General features: G+C 46.6%; 1 protein-coding gene across 3 annotated transcripts; it reads left to right on the top strand.

Annotated features, from left to right (window-relative positions):
* Window positions 1-317: 317 nt before the first annotated feature.
* rab11fip5a (RAB11 family interacting protein 5a (class I)) lies at window positions 318-11,586 on the top strand. Of its 3 annotated transcripts, none has more exons than XM_037240754.1 (6): window positions 319-905; window positions 3,890-4,386; window positions 4,681-5,119; window positions 5,622-8,984; window positions 9,789-9,900; window positions 10,046-11,586. In XM_037240754.1, exons 1-6 carry the CDS (start codon window positions 571-573, stop codon window positions 10,301-10,303), a joined length of 5,004 nt encoding a protein of 1,667 aa, XP_037096649.1. In that variant the 5' UTR covers window positions 319-570; the 3' UTR covers window positions 10,304-11,586. The 3 variants fall into 3 exon arrangements, with proteins under 3 accessions (XP_037096651.1, XP_037096649.1, XP_037096650.1); XM_037240755.1 differs by lacking the exon at window positions 319-905 and adding an exon at window positions 2,153-2,585; XM_037240756.1 differs by lacking the exon at window positions 5,622-8,984 and having other exon boundaries at window positions 318-905.
* Window positions 11,587-17,873: the final 6,287 nt, after the last annotated feature.

Below are 17,873 nucleotides of genomic sequence, written 5' to 3'. Positions count from 1 at the left end.
TTACAAGTTTTAAAATAACAATGAAAGTGTCGACAAAATTAGATCAAAGGAATTAAACGGGACAGGACAGGGATTATTTTTCAGAGATAATTGTAATATATTCTACTGTCAGGTCATATGGGCAGTTGTAACGTTTAGGACAAAAAGGCGTGTTTTTTATTTGTTTTTTGTTTTTACATACAAAATATATGCCTATGAAATAAATTATTATAGGTATTATTTTTGTTTTTTTTAGCGGTTAGGTACCAAAACAAGTGTCCGGAGGATGCACGTGGTGCTGCAGGACCCGGAAGTGGAGCATCGGATGCAGGAGGAGGAGGAGGATGAGGGCGGATGGAGAAGGCGTGACGTCGCTGCCCGCAGAGAGGCCCACTCCTCGGCCGGCCGGGCGGCAGACGAGCTGCAGAAGTGGAGGAATATCCACCGGACCACGCGAGCTATAGCCCGCACGGCAGATGTGAAAGAAGAGGAAGAGGAGTTGGTGGTGGTGGTGGAGGTGGGGGACGCGCCAGCCACCTCCACCAGGCTCCACACACGGTGGTACGAGTAGGGGAGTGGGTCGGGGAGGACATGGAGCAGCCATGGGTGCCCACACACGTTCAGGTGACGGTGCTCCGAGGCAGGGGTCTGCGGGGCAAGGGCAAGCACGGCACCAGCGACGTGTACGCGGTTATCCAGCTGGCCAAGGAGAAGTACTTGACGTGCGTAGCCGAAAAGACCACCGAGCCCGAGTGGCGCGAGGAGTGCTGCTTCGAGCTGCAACCCGGCGTCCTGGACATGGACATTGGCCCGGAGCTCGTCCTCACCGTCATGCACCGCGCGGTAATCGGGCTGGACGTGTTCCTGGGTCAGGCCATCATCCAGCTGCGGAAGATCTTCCACGAGAGCCGCGGTGTGAAAAATCAGTACGTATATTCGCTGTGTTCTCCCACGTTCCGTGAACGCATCGCGGCACTCCTCATCCACGTTTGGGATGTCAACACATCGCTGCTGCATCGACACACCCTCACACCATCACCAGCCCGAGCACACAACCACAATTCTGTACCTTCTAGAACCGTCTACGACACTCATTCGTTTGTTTTTGTTGATGTGCTTGCTGAAAATGCTATTTCCCCAACGGGATTATGCTGCGTCCACTGTCCCAATTTCCAGGGATTATCTAACAGTTTGGTGGTCCCCATTGACTAAAAGCATTTTTATTTTTCAGCACGTTGTCCAACACACACACACACACACACACACACACACACACACACACACACACACACACACACACACGCACACACACACACACACACACCAAAGCTTAAGACATTTGTAGAGGCTCCTCCCATGTCCAGTTGTTGTTTTTGTTTACTTGTCCCATCATGGCGCTCAACCACATCACTTGATATCATTCTGAAATGATCATTTGAACATTGCAATAAGCAAGATAACAGACCATCCCCTATTTTGTGGCCTGCAGGCTCATTGGCCATATTGTTACAAGAAACAAAATGGCCGACTTCCTGATTAATTTGCATCATGGGTTCTTGAGACTATTTCCGGCAACCCAAAGCCACCATTAGTCTAGGTCCTAATGCTGCGAAAACAGAAATTGCCAGACATTTTGTTGAGTTTGGGTCATGAGCCCTTGAGGCGATTTGACACATCTTGCCATGACAGACCTGGTCGGCCGATTTTGCTTCCTTCGCTAAATCTGGTGGCTAAGGTGAGGTGATTAGAAGGGACCATTTGCAGTAAGAGTTACATTACGGCTTGAATTAAGTTGGAATTCAGTCCTCCACAATGTTGTGTACATTCATGTTTATATCCCAGTAGACTTCATCAGTTTATCAGCTTTCTCGTGTGGGACATGGAGGGGCTTCTGACTTCCTGTTTTTGAGCGATGGGGTAGCAGATGCAGCGTTATAAAAAAAAAAAAAGACAAGCTCTCATGCTTGTATTTCCTGTAAGATCTTTGGCATGAAGGTGTTAGCTTGTTGCACAGTTTGGACAACAGTTTTGGTGAATCAGAATAAACTGGAATGTCATTCTGAATGCTTCTTTGAAAGAGGAGGAAGTAGGCCATGAAGAGAAAAGTCCCGAGCTGGCCGCTGCGTTAGGAATGTGAGCTCCACCTTGGCTGAGGGGAGTTACCGTGCTTCTATTGTTGGACGGGAAACTCGAGTCCACGCCTTGCACAGTACTGCTCTCAGTTAAAGAACTCACATTTAACAAATATATTACACAATTGTTGCTTTTTATGCCTCCGTTGAGGCTCGCTGATTTATTTTTTAGTACTTTATGGTTTATGCCTTTGAGTGCACCAAAGAAATGAAGGTTAGTTAAGGGTTAAGGTTAAATAGCTTTGAGTTGGTGCCTAGTTAGTGTTCGGATTCAAAATGCATTCCTCCGGTTGCGCTAGGTGTTGGTTATTGTTGTGCGGCTTTCAAACGTGTCAGCATTCCAATTTGTGTTTGAGACTCCACCTCAGAGCAGATAATTGTTTTCTCTGGCAATCGTCGCTGCGTGTGTGTTAGTGCGTCTGTGCCGGTGCTGAAATGGACGTCAACGTTAGGACAGCGTAACTACCCAGACTGGTATGTTTGATTATTTCTAATTCTACTTTTTTTAAAGTTAACTCTTACAAGGTGCTACAATTTTTTAAGCGAGAGATAATATGTGATTGAAAATATAATGTCATCAATGCAAACAAGACATGCTATATGCTTGAGTTAGCCAAACGGAAGCACACAAACGTCTTTCAAACTAAATAACACATTCAAACTGACTAGTCAGATCTCGTTAGGTGTGTACTAAAAGAGCAAAATCAAAACGCCGTCTATCTCACTGTGCTAACCTGTTAGTCAACTTTGGGTAAATAGATTTGCCTTTGATTGCGGGCAAGATAGCTTCTCTCTTAACTGGAGCTAATAGCTAAACTTGTGTTGTCGTTTTGAGTGTAAGTGGTGGTTGCCTGACTTCATTGTTTTTGCTCAGAGGACATTATGGAAGCTGTCTGGCCAGACACACACACATGCACGCGCGCACACACACGCACACACACACACGCACACACACTTGGACTCACTTTGGCTGGATTAACCCCATTCGAACAAACAATACACTCATTCACTTCAGGCTGTGACCCATTTGAAAGTTATTCTTTCATTCTTTAACGAGCACTGTAGCACAGAAGTGAGCGCAATTGTTATTTACGGGGCATGACTTGCAATGTTTTCAAGTTACGAGCCGTCGTTATGTCTTTTTTTTTAACTTTGTGTTACGAGCCAAAATTTGGCAGAGCACACATTGAAAATAAAATCACTCACAAGGAGCATAGAGCAGATGTTAGCCATTCCATGAGAGGGCACAAAAGTCCTACTTTTTATTGCTTTAGCTCAGTGGTTCTTAACCTTGTTGGAGGTACCGAATCCCACCAGTTTCATATGCGCATTCACCGAACCCCTCTTTAGCGATTTTTTTTTTTCTTTTTTTCAAATTCAAGACATAAATGTATTTTACTGGTGCACAAAATGAGCCGTGATGATCATCACCTTGTTCAAAGAACAAAACCAACACAATGCATGAACTCACAACAAATTACATACCTGCAAATCAGTGTGACTTCTGCTGTTGCTTTTGCGAGACCAGTTCAGATATGCGTCATCACAAATTTACATGATAAATCAGGTATATTCGGACCTCCACAGTGGAGACTGTGCCGAACCCGTGAGACCGACTCACCGAACCCCTAGGGTTCGATCGAACCCAGGTTAAGAACCACTGTTTTACCTTGAAGAACAAAAACCTTTTCAGCAACTCATAATCGGTTCCCCCCAAAAACCAGCAGAAACTTTGCCAATGTTGATGTGACTGTTATGGCATTTCCGCGGGTGTCCAGGTGGTACCGACTTAACTCCAAGACCGGCAAGAAGGAGAAAGAGAGAGGCGACATTCAAGTCAGCGTCCAGTTCACACGCAACAACCTGACGGCTAGCATGTACGACCTGGTCATGAAGGACAAAGGGGCTTCCACGTTCAGCAAGCTGAAGGAGCGCATGAGGGGCAAGAGGCGATCCAGTGAAGATGAGGCAACCTCAGGTGGCACCGGCCCGCTGAGCCGCGTGCGCCAACGTCTGCCCAGCGACGGGGGCGGCGAGGAGGACTACGAGGACGACGAGGGCGGCGAAGTGAGGCGCAGTAAGATGAGGACTTTCTTCCTGCGAGGCAAGCTGAGGAAGTCGTCGGACACGCGCTCCAGCACGTCGCTGGGGTCCGAGAGCAGCGAGTCGTCGTCGCGTGGTGGGAGTCTCAGCCCCACAGCTGGCATCAGTGTGGTGGTCTCCGACCTCTCCAACTCGCCCAGTAACAGCAGCAACCTGACCGCTGACAGCCCAGGTGACAGAAAATATGCAGCGGTTAGCACATTGTTTACATATGTTGGGCGAATGCTGCATTCAAGGAAACTGGGAAGTTTTAGTGGATGCAGCATTGTACTCAAAAGAACCTTGGAAATTTGAAATGTCCCTTTTAGGGCCAATGATGCATGCACAAAACAGTGAACTTTGAAACGATAACAAAGCTCATGCTGAATTCAAGAAAAACCCAGCGGTACATCTATAGCAAATGACAAACCTATGCACCAGTCTAGTGTTTCCTCATGACCTTGTTTGTGTCTTGTCATCTCTTTAGACCGCACGGCTGACACATCACCCAGGTTGTCTCCCTTGCGCTGTGACTTTAGCGATGAGATTAATGAGATCACCATAGCCGTGCCTCAACTTCCCGCGGGCATCAATGGAACGCACAAGTCCCAGGATCAGGCCTCGGGAGCTCTAGAAACTTCTTTGGGCCTGGGACACCTGCAGAAGACTTTGCCTCTATCCGTGTCTTTGCAGAATCTTCACCCGCGGGCCTCTGCAGAACCCCTGCATGGCACCGTGGGCGATGGACGACGCTGGTCTTTTGACAAGGCCGGCGAGGAAGAGAGTGCTGCTATTGCAGCGGCCATGGAGAAAAGCTGCCCTGTGTTGGGCAGAGAAGAGACGGGCGAGGAGGTCGAACAAGACTCTGGCACAGAGGGCAAACACAAAGGATGGTTCGGGTCCAAGGAGTCGCACAGTAAATCCAGGTGAGTTTCGTAATCTATACCAGTGGTGGGCCATATCTTTGGTACCTGAGCATTCAGGGGGCATTTATCCAACTCCCAGTTCCACCACTATCCAGTATTATTTTCCAGTCATAGAAACCCTCAATACTGGAAAATAACATGTACTACCTTATCTGGAGCAGTTCGCAATCATCATATCAGTGCAGTGACGATAAATCTGATCTGATCTGGAACAGCCCCATTGCAAATATTCTAGGCATTCTGAAGGCCCTGGGCATATTAGATTGACATGGCAGCACAAAGAAACTGAATTCTGAGTAGATAAAAAAAAAAAATCCAACATCCACGTGCACAGCAAGCAATTACAAATTAAAGCATTACAAGTTATGCTAAAACAGTTGTCGACTGTATTTCAAATCGATCCGATTGAGTGTAAGAGCAAAACTCTTTCCAAGCCCTTCAGTTCAGGTTAGTGTGAACCACCTGCACTAATCTGGAGGACTGTGTTCGCTTCCTTCTACAGCTCGGTGGCACCTCATGAACTAGATCCCTCCACTGAGCCACCCCTTGACCCACTGCACCAATCTAACCCCTTCTGTTCCTCACCATCCCTGTCACCCAGCAACCCTTTCCTATCGCACGACACGTTGTACGATTCCTCGTTGCCCCCCCTGCCCTTTCTTTCCAATTCCCGGCCTCCTATTGAGCAACTCTTTCCAAAGACGGGTTATGCAGACACCCAGACTTGGGAGAGTCAAACTACCGAAGACCACGTCATTGGCTTGGGCAAGAAGATACCTTTAAGCCAGAAGTCTTCAAACCCTTTTGCATCTGCTGAGGAACAGGAACCACATACGGAATGGGACGATTCTTTTGAGGAGTTTGCTGCTTGCAGGCTGCAAGGTCCAAAAGACCTGACATCTAACATTTTAACCAACACCCATCAGCTGGAACTTGGCAGTGATGAAAGGAATGATTCCCTGAATACCAAAAGTGTCATGTTGAGCAACTACATGACGACCTGCAGCCACCTGCACTCTTTGGACCCCATCCCAGAGGATGAAAGCTTTGAGTACTGCAACGAAGTGTTTAACACTTTGGAATCACACCCTCCCACTGGATGGCATCAAGCTAACAGCACTACTAACATGGCTCCCTTCCCAGATGGTTCTTCGGGTATCGGGAGTTCAGTTGAAGATGATTTCCTCTCCTGTTTCTCTTCAAATTCTGCATCGGACAAGTTCTCAGCGTGCTCCTTGGATGAAACTGAGCCGCAGAATTTCGAGAGCGTTGCTCCAACCTTGGAGATCTTGTCCAAAACAGTTATCACTCCAAAGGGTTCTACTTCTACAGATGAGCTTTTGACTGATGCAGCTCAACAAACTGCAAGTCAGAGTGACGATTCTGAATGGTGGGATTCAGACGGGTCCTTAGTCTTCACACCACCGCCGACTATGTCTAGTGCAATGATTGCAGGTTTAGAAGCTGCAGACATGCAGACACCAGAGAACCTGGACCTAGAGCCAAAATGTGAGATGCAATCTGATGACGAGAACAATGAAGAAGTATCTCAAGGCGAATTAAGTGGACAACCATCTCAGGACATTCCGAGCTCTCCCCCAGGCACTGGCCTATCCTTGTCGTTTGAGGAAGGTTGCTGGGAATCTCCTGTACCTTCCAGGCATCTTGGAGATAGTGACAAAACCACTAACAGCTTTCTCCAAAGCCTCAACATGAACACTGACTCACACGATGACCAAAATTGCTGCTCTCTGCCGCCCTCAGAATGTTCTGGGATTTCCAACCCTACTGAGAAGTCACACTCTGAGAACTTGACTTTCTGTGGGGAGCTAGGACAAATTGGGGGACCCGCCATTGCTTCAGTGAGTCCAGATGGCTCAAATAACCAAGCTGACCTGTTGGCTCCGATTCCGGAAATCAGATCAGAAACTGGTGAACAAGATTTCTCAGCAGTGGACAAGAGTTTTCAAGTTCTCCCTGCAACAGACGTCTTTTCAAATCCCATGGAGGGAAATGAATTCACAGCTCTTGATGTAGGTTTTGCAAGAAACCCTCCACAACTCTCAAAAATATCACAGAGCACCAGGAGCTTTTTCCAAAGCCTCAATAGCAACTTGCAGTGCCACCAAAACCAGTACGGCATATATGACCCATCAGAGACACTTGACTCTGAGAAATCTACCTTCTCTGGGGAATCAGGAGAGATTTCGGAATTCATCGATGTTTCATTTTGTGGAAAAGGCTTAACCGAAGATCCAAACAATCAACATGACTTGTTGTCTTTGGTGATGACAGACAGCCCAGATACTTTTGAGACTTGTTTCACAGCAGGGGACGACAATAGTTCCCAATTTCTCCCTGTGACTCATACAGACTCTTATCAGAAGCTCATTGAGGGCGATCAGGTCACTGATCTAAGTGCCGTGTCTTTGAAAAGGCCTTTACCACCACTACCCCAAATGTCCCAGATCACCAGGGGCTCTCCCAAAATCCCAGAGAGAAACTTGCAGGACCACCAAAACCATATCAGTGTACCCGACGCCACTGAGAGCGTTGATTCAGAGAAATCTACCTTCTGTGGTGAGCTAGAAGAGATTCCAGAACCCATCAGAATTTTAGTGAGCCCCAGGGGTTCTACCAGTGGCCCAAATGACCAGGCTGACTCATTGTTTCTGATGTCAGAGAACACACCAGATACCTGTGAATCAGGTTTCGTAAAATCTTGTGACTTGGGCTTCACAGCAATAAATGATGGGAGTTCTGAAGTCCTCCCTGGCACTCCTTCAGATTCGTATCCGAATACCATTGATGGCGAACAGTTCACCGTTCTCGATGATGTGTTTGTGAACAAACCTTCACCAGAAGTCTCTCAAACATCCCAGAGCACTAGGAGCTTTCTCCAAAGCCTCGACGGAAAGTTGCAGCACCATTATGGCATAGCCACACACCCCGAGATGGTAATCGCGAAGAACTCTACTTTCTGTGGTGAGCTAGGAGAGATTCAGAGTGCCACCACTGCTTCACTGATTCCAGAGAGTTTTCCCAGTGATTCAAAAAATCTAAATGACTGGTTGTCTGTGGTTACAGAAGACAGACAAGATCCTTATGAGTCAAGTTTTAACGAAGGGAATGATGGAAGTTCCCAGGTTCTCCCTGCAACATCAACAGACTCGTATGCAAAGCCTTTCGGGGATGATTTTGTCACTGCTTTTGATGACACGTTTGTGAAAAACCCACCACCACGACTTCCCAAAATATTCCAGAGAACAATGAGCGTTCCTTCATTCCACTTATCTCCAAACCATTACGGTGACTCAAAGCCCACCGAGAGGCGAGGGTCAGAGAACTCTACCTTTGCTGGGAAGGCTGGAGAGGTTCCGGAAGACACCGGCGCTTCACTGGGTTTGACCACCGGACCGAACATTAACACGCACATCACCGACTGGTTGACTCAAGTGATGACAGACCGAGCAGATGCAGGTCTCACTCGAGGTGACCTCAGGGGTTCGCAAGTTCTCGCTGCAACTCCAACAATATTGAAGCCTGATGAGGTTTTTGGTAACCAGATGGTGGAAAACCCGCCACCGCACCACCCCACAGTACATCGCGCAAGCACCCTCCCGTTCAATTGGGACAAGACCCTTCCACTGTCCTTCTGGAACGAGTCCTGCTCCCCCGAGGCGTTATCCACATCCCCTTCCTCCCCCTGCCCTTCAACGGCCTCCGCTCCTACACTAACCCGTCAAACTAGTTGCTTCCCCTCTTTCCTTTCCTCCCCTTCTGATGCCTCGCTGCTGCCCGCCACACTGAACCCTCAGGAGGCACTGGAATGCCAGCAGGAGCACGCAACTCGTCAGGAGCTCAGGTGAGCTTGTTCGTCGGTTGAGGGAACCATCTTTCCCCCTTCCTTCCAGTTTTCCAGCGTTTTCTGGCCCTTTCACCTGCTTCTTCCTTTGTGTCATCGACTCCGAAGGGGATCCTCTTGGTAGTGGTGGTGGTGGTGGTTCTTTTAATCTCCCAGTTAACACACGCGCACTAATCCTGCCGGAACTGCCTCCGTAGGTGTCTTGTGTGTGTATGTGTCCTGTCTCCGTGGTAATGGGAGGGGAAACACTGCCGCAGGCCAATTAGCAGTTATTATTTTGCCCTCCAATTCCTAACACAACCCCTCTCCCCACCTCCACTCCTTCCTGTTCCTTACACACACACACACGCACACACACACACACACACACACACACACACACACACACACACACACACACACACACACATCCCCTTTACCTCACAGGACCTGTTCTCACACTTTGCCCCCCCCCCAAATAGAGGTGTTGTTGTGTCACTGATAGCGTTTCCTTTTCAACCTGGGGCAATAACACACTTCTTCTCACATTTGTACTTGTTTTGCATAAACGCATGCAATTAAAACAACTTTGGGCGCATTTGACTTTTAATTTTCACCGCTTTAAGGAGGTGCACCTGCACTAACCTTCTTCTCCTGGACCGCTCTCAGATTGTGGAATGTAGAATTGTCTGGTGTTGTGCAAAATGTTTACAATTCAATGTTATTTTCAGGGAAAAAAAATGCTAACCCTTGCAAGCAACCCTGGATGGCACGCAGAGTGTTCAAGTGTGTTGTAACGCAGTCTCTTGTGTGGTTTCCTTGTAGTCCCCACCCGGTGCGGCCCCTGAGCAGTGGCCCGCTGCTCGAAGGCCGCTCGGTCCTGGAGAAGATCAAGTCCAGCATCCACCCTGGCAGGAGGAGCCAGACCGGCGAGAAGGTCCAATTTGATTCCTTTGCAGTTCATTTAGAAAATATTCACTGCACTTTTTCACATTTCCTTTCCTCAAAATTCTCTTACCAGCAAGACTTGTAACATCAACATGATATTTTTTTCAGTTAAATTTTTTTTTTCCTGTTTCCAGATCCTGACGGAGGGCGCCGGCTCGTACTATCACCTGACCCACAGCGAACTGATTGGTCTCCTGGTGCAGCGCGAGGCGGAGCTGGATCAGCAGAAGGCGGAGTTTCAGCAGCAGCGCATCCTGCTGGCCAAACGGGAGGTGGAATTGCGTAAGCTGAAGCCGCAGGTCCGGGACCTGGAGGACTACATTGACACGCTCCTGGTGCGCATCATGGAGCAGAAGCCCACCCTCCTGCAGGTGCGATCCAGGCTCAAATGACGGCACGCTCCCCACGGGCAACCTCGGATACCCCAACAGCTTTTTAGTCTTTTCACCGCTACGCTGTCCCTATTTTGATACAAGCGTTTTTGCAGAGGTTCTCAAACTTTCTAGATCCGGGCCCCCCCCCTCATAGTCCCAACAGCAATTGAACATGTGTAACCCAAAATGCCAAAGGAACTAGGCGTGCGAGAAAAAACAATTTGAATTGAAAAATTGGTCTTGGTTGAACCGAATGAAATCGTTACACTTTAAAATGTAGCGTACATCAACTTGTCTGATTAGACCTCATTTGCTCTGTCATGGAGGCTTCCGATACCAGAAACCGATACTTAAGTTAAAGAAAATCTTAAACTCTCCTCGGCAATAATTTGCGCTATGCTACACTTTGGCGAATTATCAGCTGCCCAAAACCTGCCGTTTGAGAACCGCTGCATTTGAGACGTGTAACGAATATGCTAGCTACGTAGTCCTCAGGTTGTTTTCAGCTCCTCACCCACCAGGTTGGATTGGTTTTAGGATGGTGGGCATGTGCGCACCATGTTGCTGGATGCTGAATCGGTGTGGGGAGAAAACAAGAAAAAGTCCTTTATGCCTCACCTTGCCTGTTATGAACACAAATGAGAGCAAATGCAGAATGTTCACCCTATTTTGTCACTTTCATCTTGAACTGCAGTACGTTTTTACAGCCATGTGTGGTAGACAACACAGCTGGAGGCAATAAAAATTGACAGCTTCACTTAATTTTTGTGCGGAAAAAAATTGGATCATCATCACAATGCGACGAAATTATTTGTTTCGTAATTGTTAGTTGCAGCTCTAGTTACAGCCTCATTCCAAAATAGTGTATTTCTTTTTCTTACCAATTCTAAAAGTCGCTTAAAGTGAAGGCCCGTGAATACTTTCCAGATGCATTAAGTTTGTTCGGGAAATGTTCACAGCGCTTCACTTTTTCAAGAATTTTACTAAGCTTGTGCTTATTGTGCAAGATTGTTTGCCAAACAGACAATGTTGATTAAGTTTGCAGCAAAATCAGTGCAATAAAAGATATGCGTTTGCCTATATTTTTGCTCATGGATTTGTGGCTGTGTATGGACCAGCGCTGTATATCATGTCTTCCATTTTGAAAGCTTTTTATTGAGGCGAATGTTTTTTGTGGTGGGGGTCGCCTGCCTCCCCAGGCCCACGTGTCGCAAAAGAGCGTTTACAAGCTGTGATGATGCAATTCTGTTTCACACAATTTTGTATATTTAATAAAGAATATATAGTATTTCTTCCTCACTCTATGTTTGCCTCAAAATATTTCTTTTTTTTTTTTTCTTGTCGTGTTTTATTCATTACAATAGGTTCCGGTCTCAAGCGAAACTACACCCACACAGGTCAAGACATTATGTGAAATATTACAATATCACATTTGAAATGTATAGATTTATTCATCTTCTGAGCCACTTAGCCACACGAGGTTCGCGGGCACATTTCAAATCCATCCATCCATTATCTGTACCGCTTGTCCCCACGGGGGTCGCAGGCGTGCTGGAGCCTATCCCAGCAGTCATCAGGCAGTACGCGGGGGACACCCTGAACTGGTTGCCAGTCAATCGCAGGGCACACAGAGACGAACAACCATTCGCACTCACACTCACACCTAGGGACAATTTGGAGTGCCCAATCGACCTACCAAGCATGTTTTTGGGATGTGGGAGGAAACCAGAGTGCCCGGAGAAAACCCAAGCGGGCCCGGGGAGAACATGCAAACTCCACATAGGGAGGGCCGGAGGTGGAATCGAACCCACACCCTCCTAACTGTGAGACGGTCTTGCTAATCATTTCAAATTTTTTTGATTATTTATATAATTTGCACAGTCCAAAATTATGACTAAAGAATTGTATAGCCCTTCCTGGGTGCTGTTTAAAACATGATTTTGCTTTCTATCGCAACAAACTATGTATGTCCCTGATTTAGCAGAGGGAATCGTAAAAACTACAGTACCCATAATGCACCTCACCATTCTGACTGATTCATAAAATGATTAAGTGAACGTTTTGCCGAACAGGTCCGTCATTAAATTATTAATGTTTATTAATAAAGAATTATTAGACATAATGAACTCGCAAATCGCCAAATATACATCATTCTTTGTAACTGTCGTCGGAAACTATCATACCCACAATGCACCTCGGCGATAAGAGCAAGGTAAAAACGTCCCTGTTTATTTGTCAAAAGAAACTAACGTTGTTTCCAAGTAGCCATTTTGTTCGTCATCAAAATATGAATGTGACCTTAGTTTGCTTTGACGTTGTCGTCGCAACTGTTCAGGTTGCGTTGGAAATGAAACCCGAACAAACCCAGTCCAATAACAAGCCTGGTTGAAAAACTACATTCCCACAATGCACCTTAGGTGCTAAGCTAAAGGTAAACGCCCCTCTCCTTAGCTGAAGTAAAGAACGAAAAAGAAGCTAAAGGTGTTCTTAAACTGCAAATTTGTTCATCATTGACAAACTAGAAATGGACAAAAACAAAATATCTTAACAGAATAGAAAAATATCTGGCAGCCCAGCAGTGATAGGTCCCATTCTGAGCAGGTAACATTTGACAATTACAATTTCTATTAGTACTGATCTTTAAGAAATATTCTCGCATCAAGTTGCTTTATTGTCGTAGAAACAGTTTTTAACTCATGTAATAACGTGCTTACTTTGGGCCTAAGCACTGGGCAGATTCTCTAACAGGGACGCTGGTTTGGAGAGGGCAAAGAAATGACCCCCACTTTTCTCCCCACTCTACATCCAAGAAATAAAAATAATTACCCTCTTAATAGACTGTGTATTAAAGCACAGACGCAACACAATTATGCTTATAATTGAATATGCATGGAATTATTCCAACCATATGTATAGTTTGATGCGGTAAACAAGATGAATATGTTATTGGAAGTATTAATTGGATCTATCCTGCTAATCAGGGACTTTAAAACTTAAAAGTGACCTAGCATTTTTTTTCTGAAACACATCCATATGTCAACATCGTCGCAGAGCAGATTTTCATCCAAATTAGCAGTTGCCACAATTAAACTCAAGTTAGGCACGGGTGCCGGTGGCGGCTGGGCGCTCCAAAATGGTTCCTTATGCTGCGTTATTAATAATAATAATCATGATTTGAGGGATGTCGCTGGCGCCGTCATTACGGAATTTAATTGCAAATGGTGCAAGCTGATTTGAGTTCTGTCAGAGGGTGACAGGAAACAGTTTGTCAGAGGCACTAATGAGCAGGCGCCACCTGGTGTGTGGAAACATCTGGCTCCCGCTAATATGATGACGATATGATTTGATATGTTGACTGACTGACAGTTGGAGCGCAAAAAACTCAAATGATGACCTTTATTAAGGATGTATTGGAAAATGTAATTAATATTTAGCGAGACACCGCTGACAAAATGAATTCTCCACCCTGCTTGTGGCTGAGTTAAGCAAAAAATATTTTTGAATCAGACAATTTTTGAAACAGCTTCCTTTGATGATTTATGTAGATGCATTTTTGTCAATTTGGAAAAATGTCATATATTTTGAATAAAGTGAATGCAAATTATTATTTATTTATTATTATTTTTATTTATTTATTTATTTTTTTATTTTCCTGGTTGTGTGGTGGTCATTTCAGGTCTGTGAGGAACGATGCTACCAAGTGGTGGGCGGGCTTTCCACTGACAGTGATAGCAACACGATGAAGTGTGGGTGCGTGCGCACACACATGCACAAGCACACACACTCATATACGCACGCACGCACACACACACACACACACACACACACACACACACACACACACACACACACAGAGCGCACCCCGCAGGGCCAGGTCTCGCCTGGACTTGTTCCTAATGACAAGAGCGGAAAGGGGCCGGGTGGGCGCCGGCCAGGGACCACGGCGCTCTCCCAACCTGATGTCAAGCTAATTAGTGCAAATTGGATGACGGGCGTTGGTAGTTTTTGCTGCGACGGCGTCGTCGAGTGGCGCTCATCACCTTTTAGGAAACTCATTTGTCACCTTGCCGGAGCGGCCAGTGGGCCAGGCTCGCACACGCTCGCCCCGTCGGTGTGTGTTGAGCTTCTTTTGGGTGTCCCAAGAGAAAAACGTAAATATGCTCAAATATTCTGAGCAAGTCGTGCTTACACACACAGTTAGTGTTCCAAAAGAAGATTTCGAGTTTGATTGCAAAAGGTGCCTTGGTTCAAAGAATGGGGCTCCTCACCAGACCTTTAATTGGCGACCTCCTGACCCCCTCGCGGGTCCCGGCCTGCGGTCACGCCCCCTCCGAGTGCCCCCGCCATTGTTCCTGTCGCTTTCGTGAACGCCTCAGGGCGGTCGCTAAAGGACGACTTATTCGCTCGCTTTGAGCTTGACACCTGCAAATCTTGTACAAAAACAAAAGGAGCGCTGGGCAGCGCGAATGGTTTTAGGGAGTCGGCCTAGGATGTCGAGCGTTAAACTTCACACCCCTGTTGCGCCACTGAGAACAACACCCTTACACACGGGCAGCGTCCCAACTCTGGCTCGGCTCTCATCCCGCCTCCAAAGGCAGAAAATGAAGTGGACTTGACCACCAATTTGCCGCCATTTTGACAGAAAAGTGAAACTGATCCACAGCATGTGAAATTTGACTTAAGTCATTAGCATCGTAGAGCCAACAGATATATCAGGAACAAACCAATCAGAGGAAAGCTGATGTCCAAAACAAATTAGGGAGAACAACGACCCATTCACAACAAAGCTGGTTAACATATTGAATATGCGGGAAGTCGACCCATATTTCTGCCGTTTTGAGGTAAGCCGGTACAGAGGCTGGGCACGGCCTTTGTGACAAGGTTGTGAAGTTTAACACTGACTCATCACAAGCGAACAAGTCTTATGACAAATACCGTGCTTTTGGCTTTTTCTTTGTCTTTTTTATCACCTTTCAGTGCCACTGGCGGTGTCTTGCTGTGGAACTTCTTATGGATCTGAGAGCTTGTCATGTGGGCCAACAGGGAAGGCAGCGTTCACCCCGGGAAGCGTCGCCGCTCCGCGGGGGCAACGTCAGGTTGTCTCGGACCTGGAAAAGGTCACACACGGCTGGTCGCTGATTAAGATCCATCTCCCGCTGCGTTGCGGACGCTTCCGTTGGAACCGAGTCGGAATATTTTGCTTTCTTCACCGACCGCGCTCTGAGACGGCGATTGGCGCGTTAGCACCAAAACGTCGACACCGAATGAACTGTAGCGACCTTTATAAAGTACAGCAACCAAGTAATGGTTAAAGAAATTGAAAGAGTCACAGACTTGATTTTCTTTATTCACAACACAAAAAATCCAGAGATCTGAATTTCTCTTTCAGGCAGGGATCCCACAAAATACGTTTGTGAGTCTTCCTTGTGTTGCTTTCTTTCTGCAGCATCGGCCCTCGTGGGTCCACAGAGCCATCGTCCCACAATGCCCCGGGGCCGCCGGCTGGTAATTAAATTGTTTGCCTGCTTCCCGGCGCCGTAGCACACGGTTAATCTAATTAAATCAACAGGTTTGCACGGCGACGCAGCCTTTCTCTGCGGTAATTGGCTGCTTGTTAGAACTCTGCTGCCGCAAACAAATTGGGTAATTACCCCTAAAGTGGCGTCTATGTCAGGGCCTCGTTTTGCCGATTTGTCTTTGCGCATTGTTGTCGTTTTGCTGTGCGCCTCAGCATAATAGGTAATTAAAAAAAGCTAATTGGATGGAGCACAAGCAAAGTGGTGTTTGGATTTTGTTTGTTTGCTTACTTAGGGCTATATTTATTTGTAATAACCTAATCAAGCGCTGGCCTGTCAATCAATTAGACGATAAAGAGCTCGACCAGAGGCAAAGGCGCCGGCTAGCGTCTCGCGATTAATTTGCCATTTGTTGGAATTGTGGCCAGTGGCAATTCGCCAGTGAATACCGCACACGATTGTTTGACGCAATTTCAAATGTGCGAGTGAAATTAGCTTACGGAAAATCGCCGCCAGTTTCAAATAATTCCAAATGATTGCAGCATTCACGTTAATTGATTCCATGATTCGAGGCTATCTAGCAGATTACGATTATTATTATTATTTATCCAGATTATTATTGGGACATAACCAGGCCATGTTTCTGTGCAACCTCCAGTTTTGGATTGAATTCAGATGGCAAGCGAAATGAAGATGCTCATTTGTGAACTAATCAAATATGTCAAGTGTGATCGCAGGCTCTCTGTGCGATATGGCGTTCATGCAAACTGTCGGAGGGTGTCTCATGGCTGACAGGAATCTCAAAAAAGCCTAAACTGATTCATAGACGGATCTCGTTGTCGACGGCGATACTCGGGTGCATCATTTGCCAGAAAGCAAAGCCCCTCTTCCAGCTGGCTCTTCAGGAATGCGACCATCTTTGTGAAGGTCTGACAAGCATGAGTCCTCTAGCCAGGTGTGTTTGGGATTCCGGACTGCAGAGTGAATAAGGAGGTGGGGGGGGGTGCAGAGCCTCTCCTCAATGTCAGATCGCCCTCGCTGGTGTTCAATAGAGCGAGAACAAGATGGTCGTAAGAGGGGCCTCCCTTCGGTGATGGATCACACCGCTGAGAGCATTTTTACCGTTCAGTTCAAGTGAAGCAATTACAACTTGTGGGCTTCTAGTTTGAGCAGACCCGACTAATGGTTCGGTTCTGCCAAACGCTTTGCTTCTGTTCAAAAGTACAGTTAGAATTGGTAAACCTTGATCGGGATGTTTTTGAAGTCAAATCCTGTGCTATCTACAAAAACATCATTACATGATGTTACACAAAATCTCTGAAACACAATTTATAATTCCGGTATCGTTAACCATTCTAGCATTCTGTACCAAGAAGTGGTAATAGCACTATCCTTGCTTGTGCACGCTTGTAATATATTTCTAACCGCGCATGCTAAATTCAAAGTCAAGCTAGTGAGCTAACTGGCATTAGCTAATGAACATGCTGAACGTCGTCAACACAAAGACGTTACATGCGTTTATTCCACAATGAAATACAAACCATGGGTGCCATGCTGGAATTAGCAAGTTAGCATTTTAGCACACTCCTGATTCTGCCGTTGACCTCTTTGACGCCGCCTCCTCTCAGGCTCGGTTTTGTGAGCGAGCTGCCTAATTAAGACAAGGCAGCCCGACGTGTTAATGAGCTCCCTCATTAGGCAGCCGCTCTTCCTTGTTAGGCGGAGGAGCGACGGAGCTAGCTCCTTCACGGGAGCTCCCGCTGTGTTCGCCGTCCCCACGTGGCAAAGGAGGTATTATCCTTGGAGATGGGAAAACTCTGCTTTTAGATTGAGTTGGTTCAGGTGAAGACGTTGCAGGTTTGAAAATGGACAGAATCTGGACAAAATCACTTTAGTGGTGTCAGAGCACATATTTGGTCTCTTCGCAAGGCCCAGAGCCAGTTTGATTTTAAATATCGCAGGTATTTGTTATGTATCGACTTGTTGAATTCATTTAATTGTCCAAATCGGTCTGTTTGGTGTGTTTTGTTTCTTGCGTTCTGCAGTCGTCTTTCCCCCTCGCCGAATGAGAC

The sequence above is a fragment of the Syngnathus acus genome, chromosome 22 (assembly GCF_901709675.1).
Source record: "Syngnathus acus chromosome 22, fSynAcu1.2, whole genome shotgun sequence".
Lineage (NCBI taxonomy): Eukaryota > Metazoa > Chordata > Actinopteri > Syngnathiformes > Syngnathidae > Syngnathus > Syngnathus acus.
The sequence above is the reverse complement of the archived record's forward strand: the minus strand, read 5'-3'. Positions and strand labels throughout refer to the sequence as shown.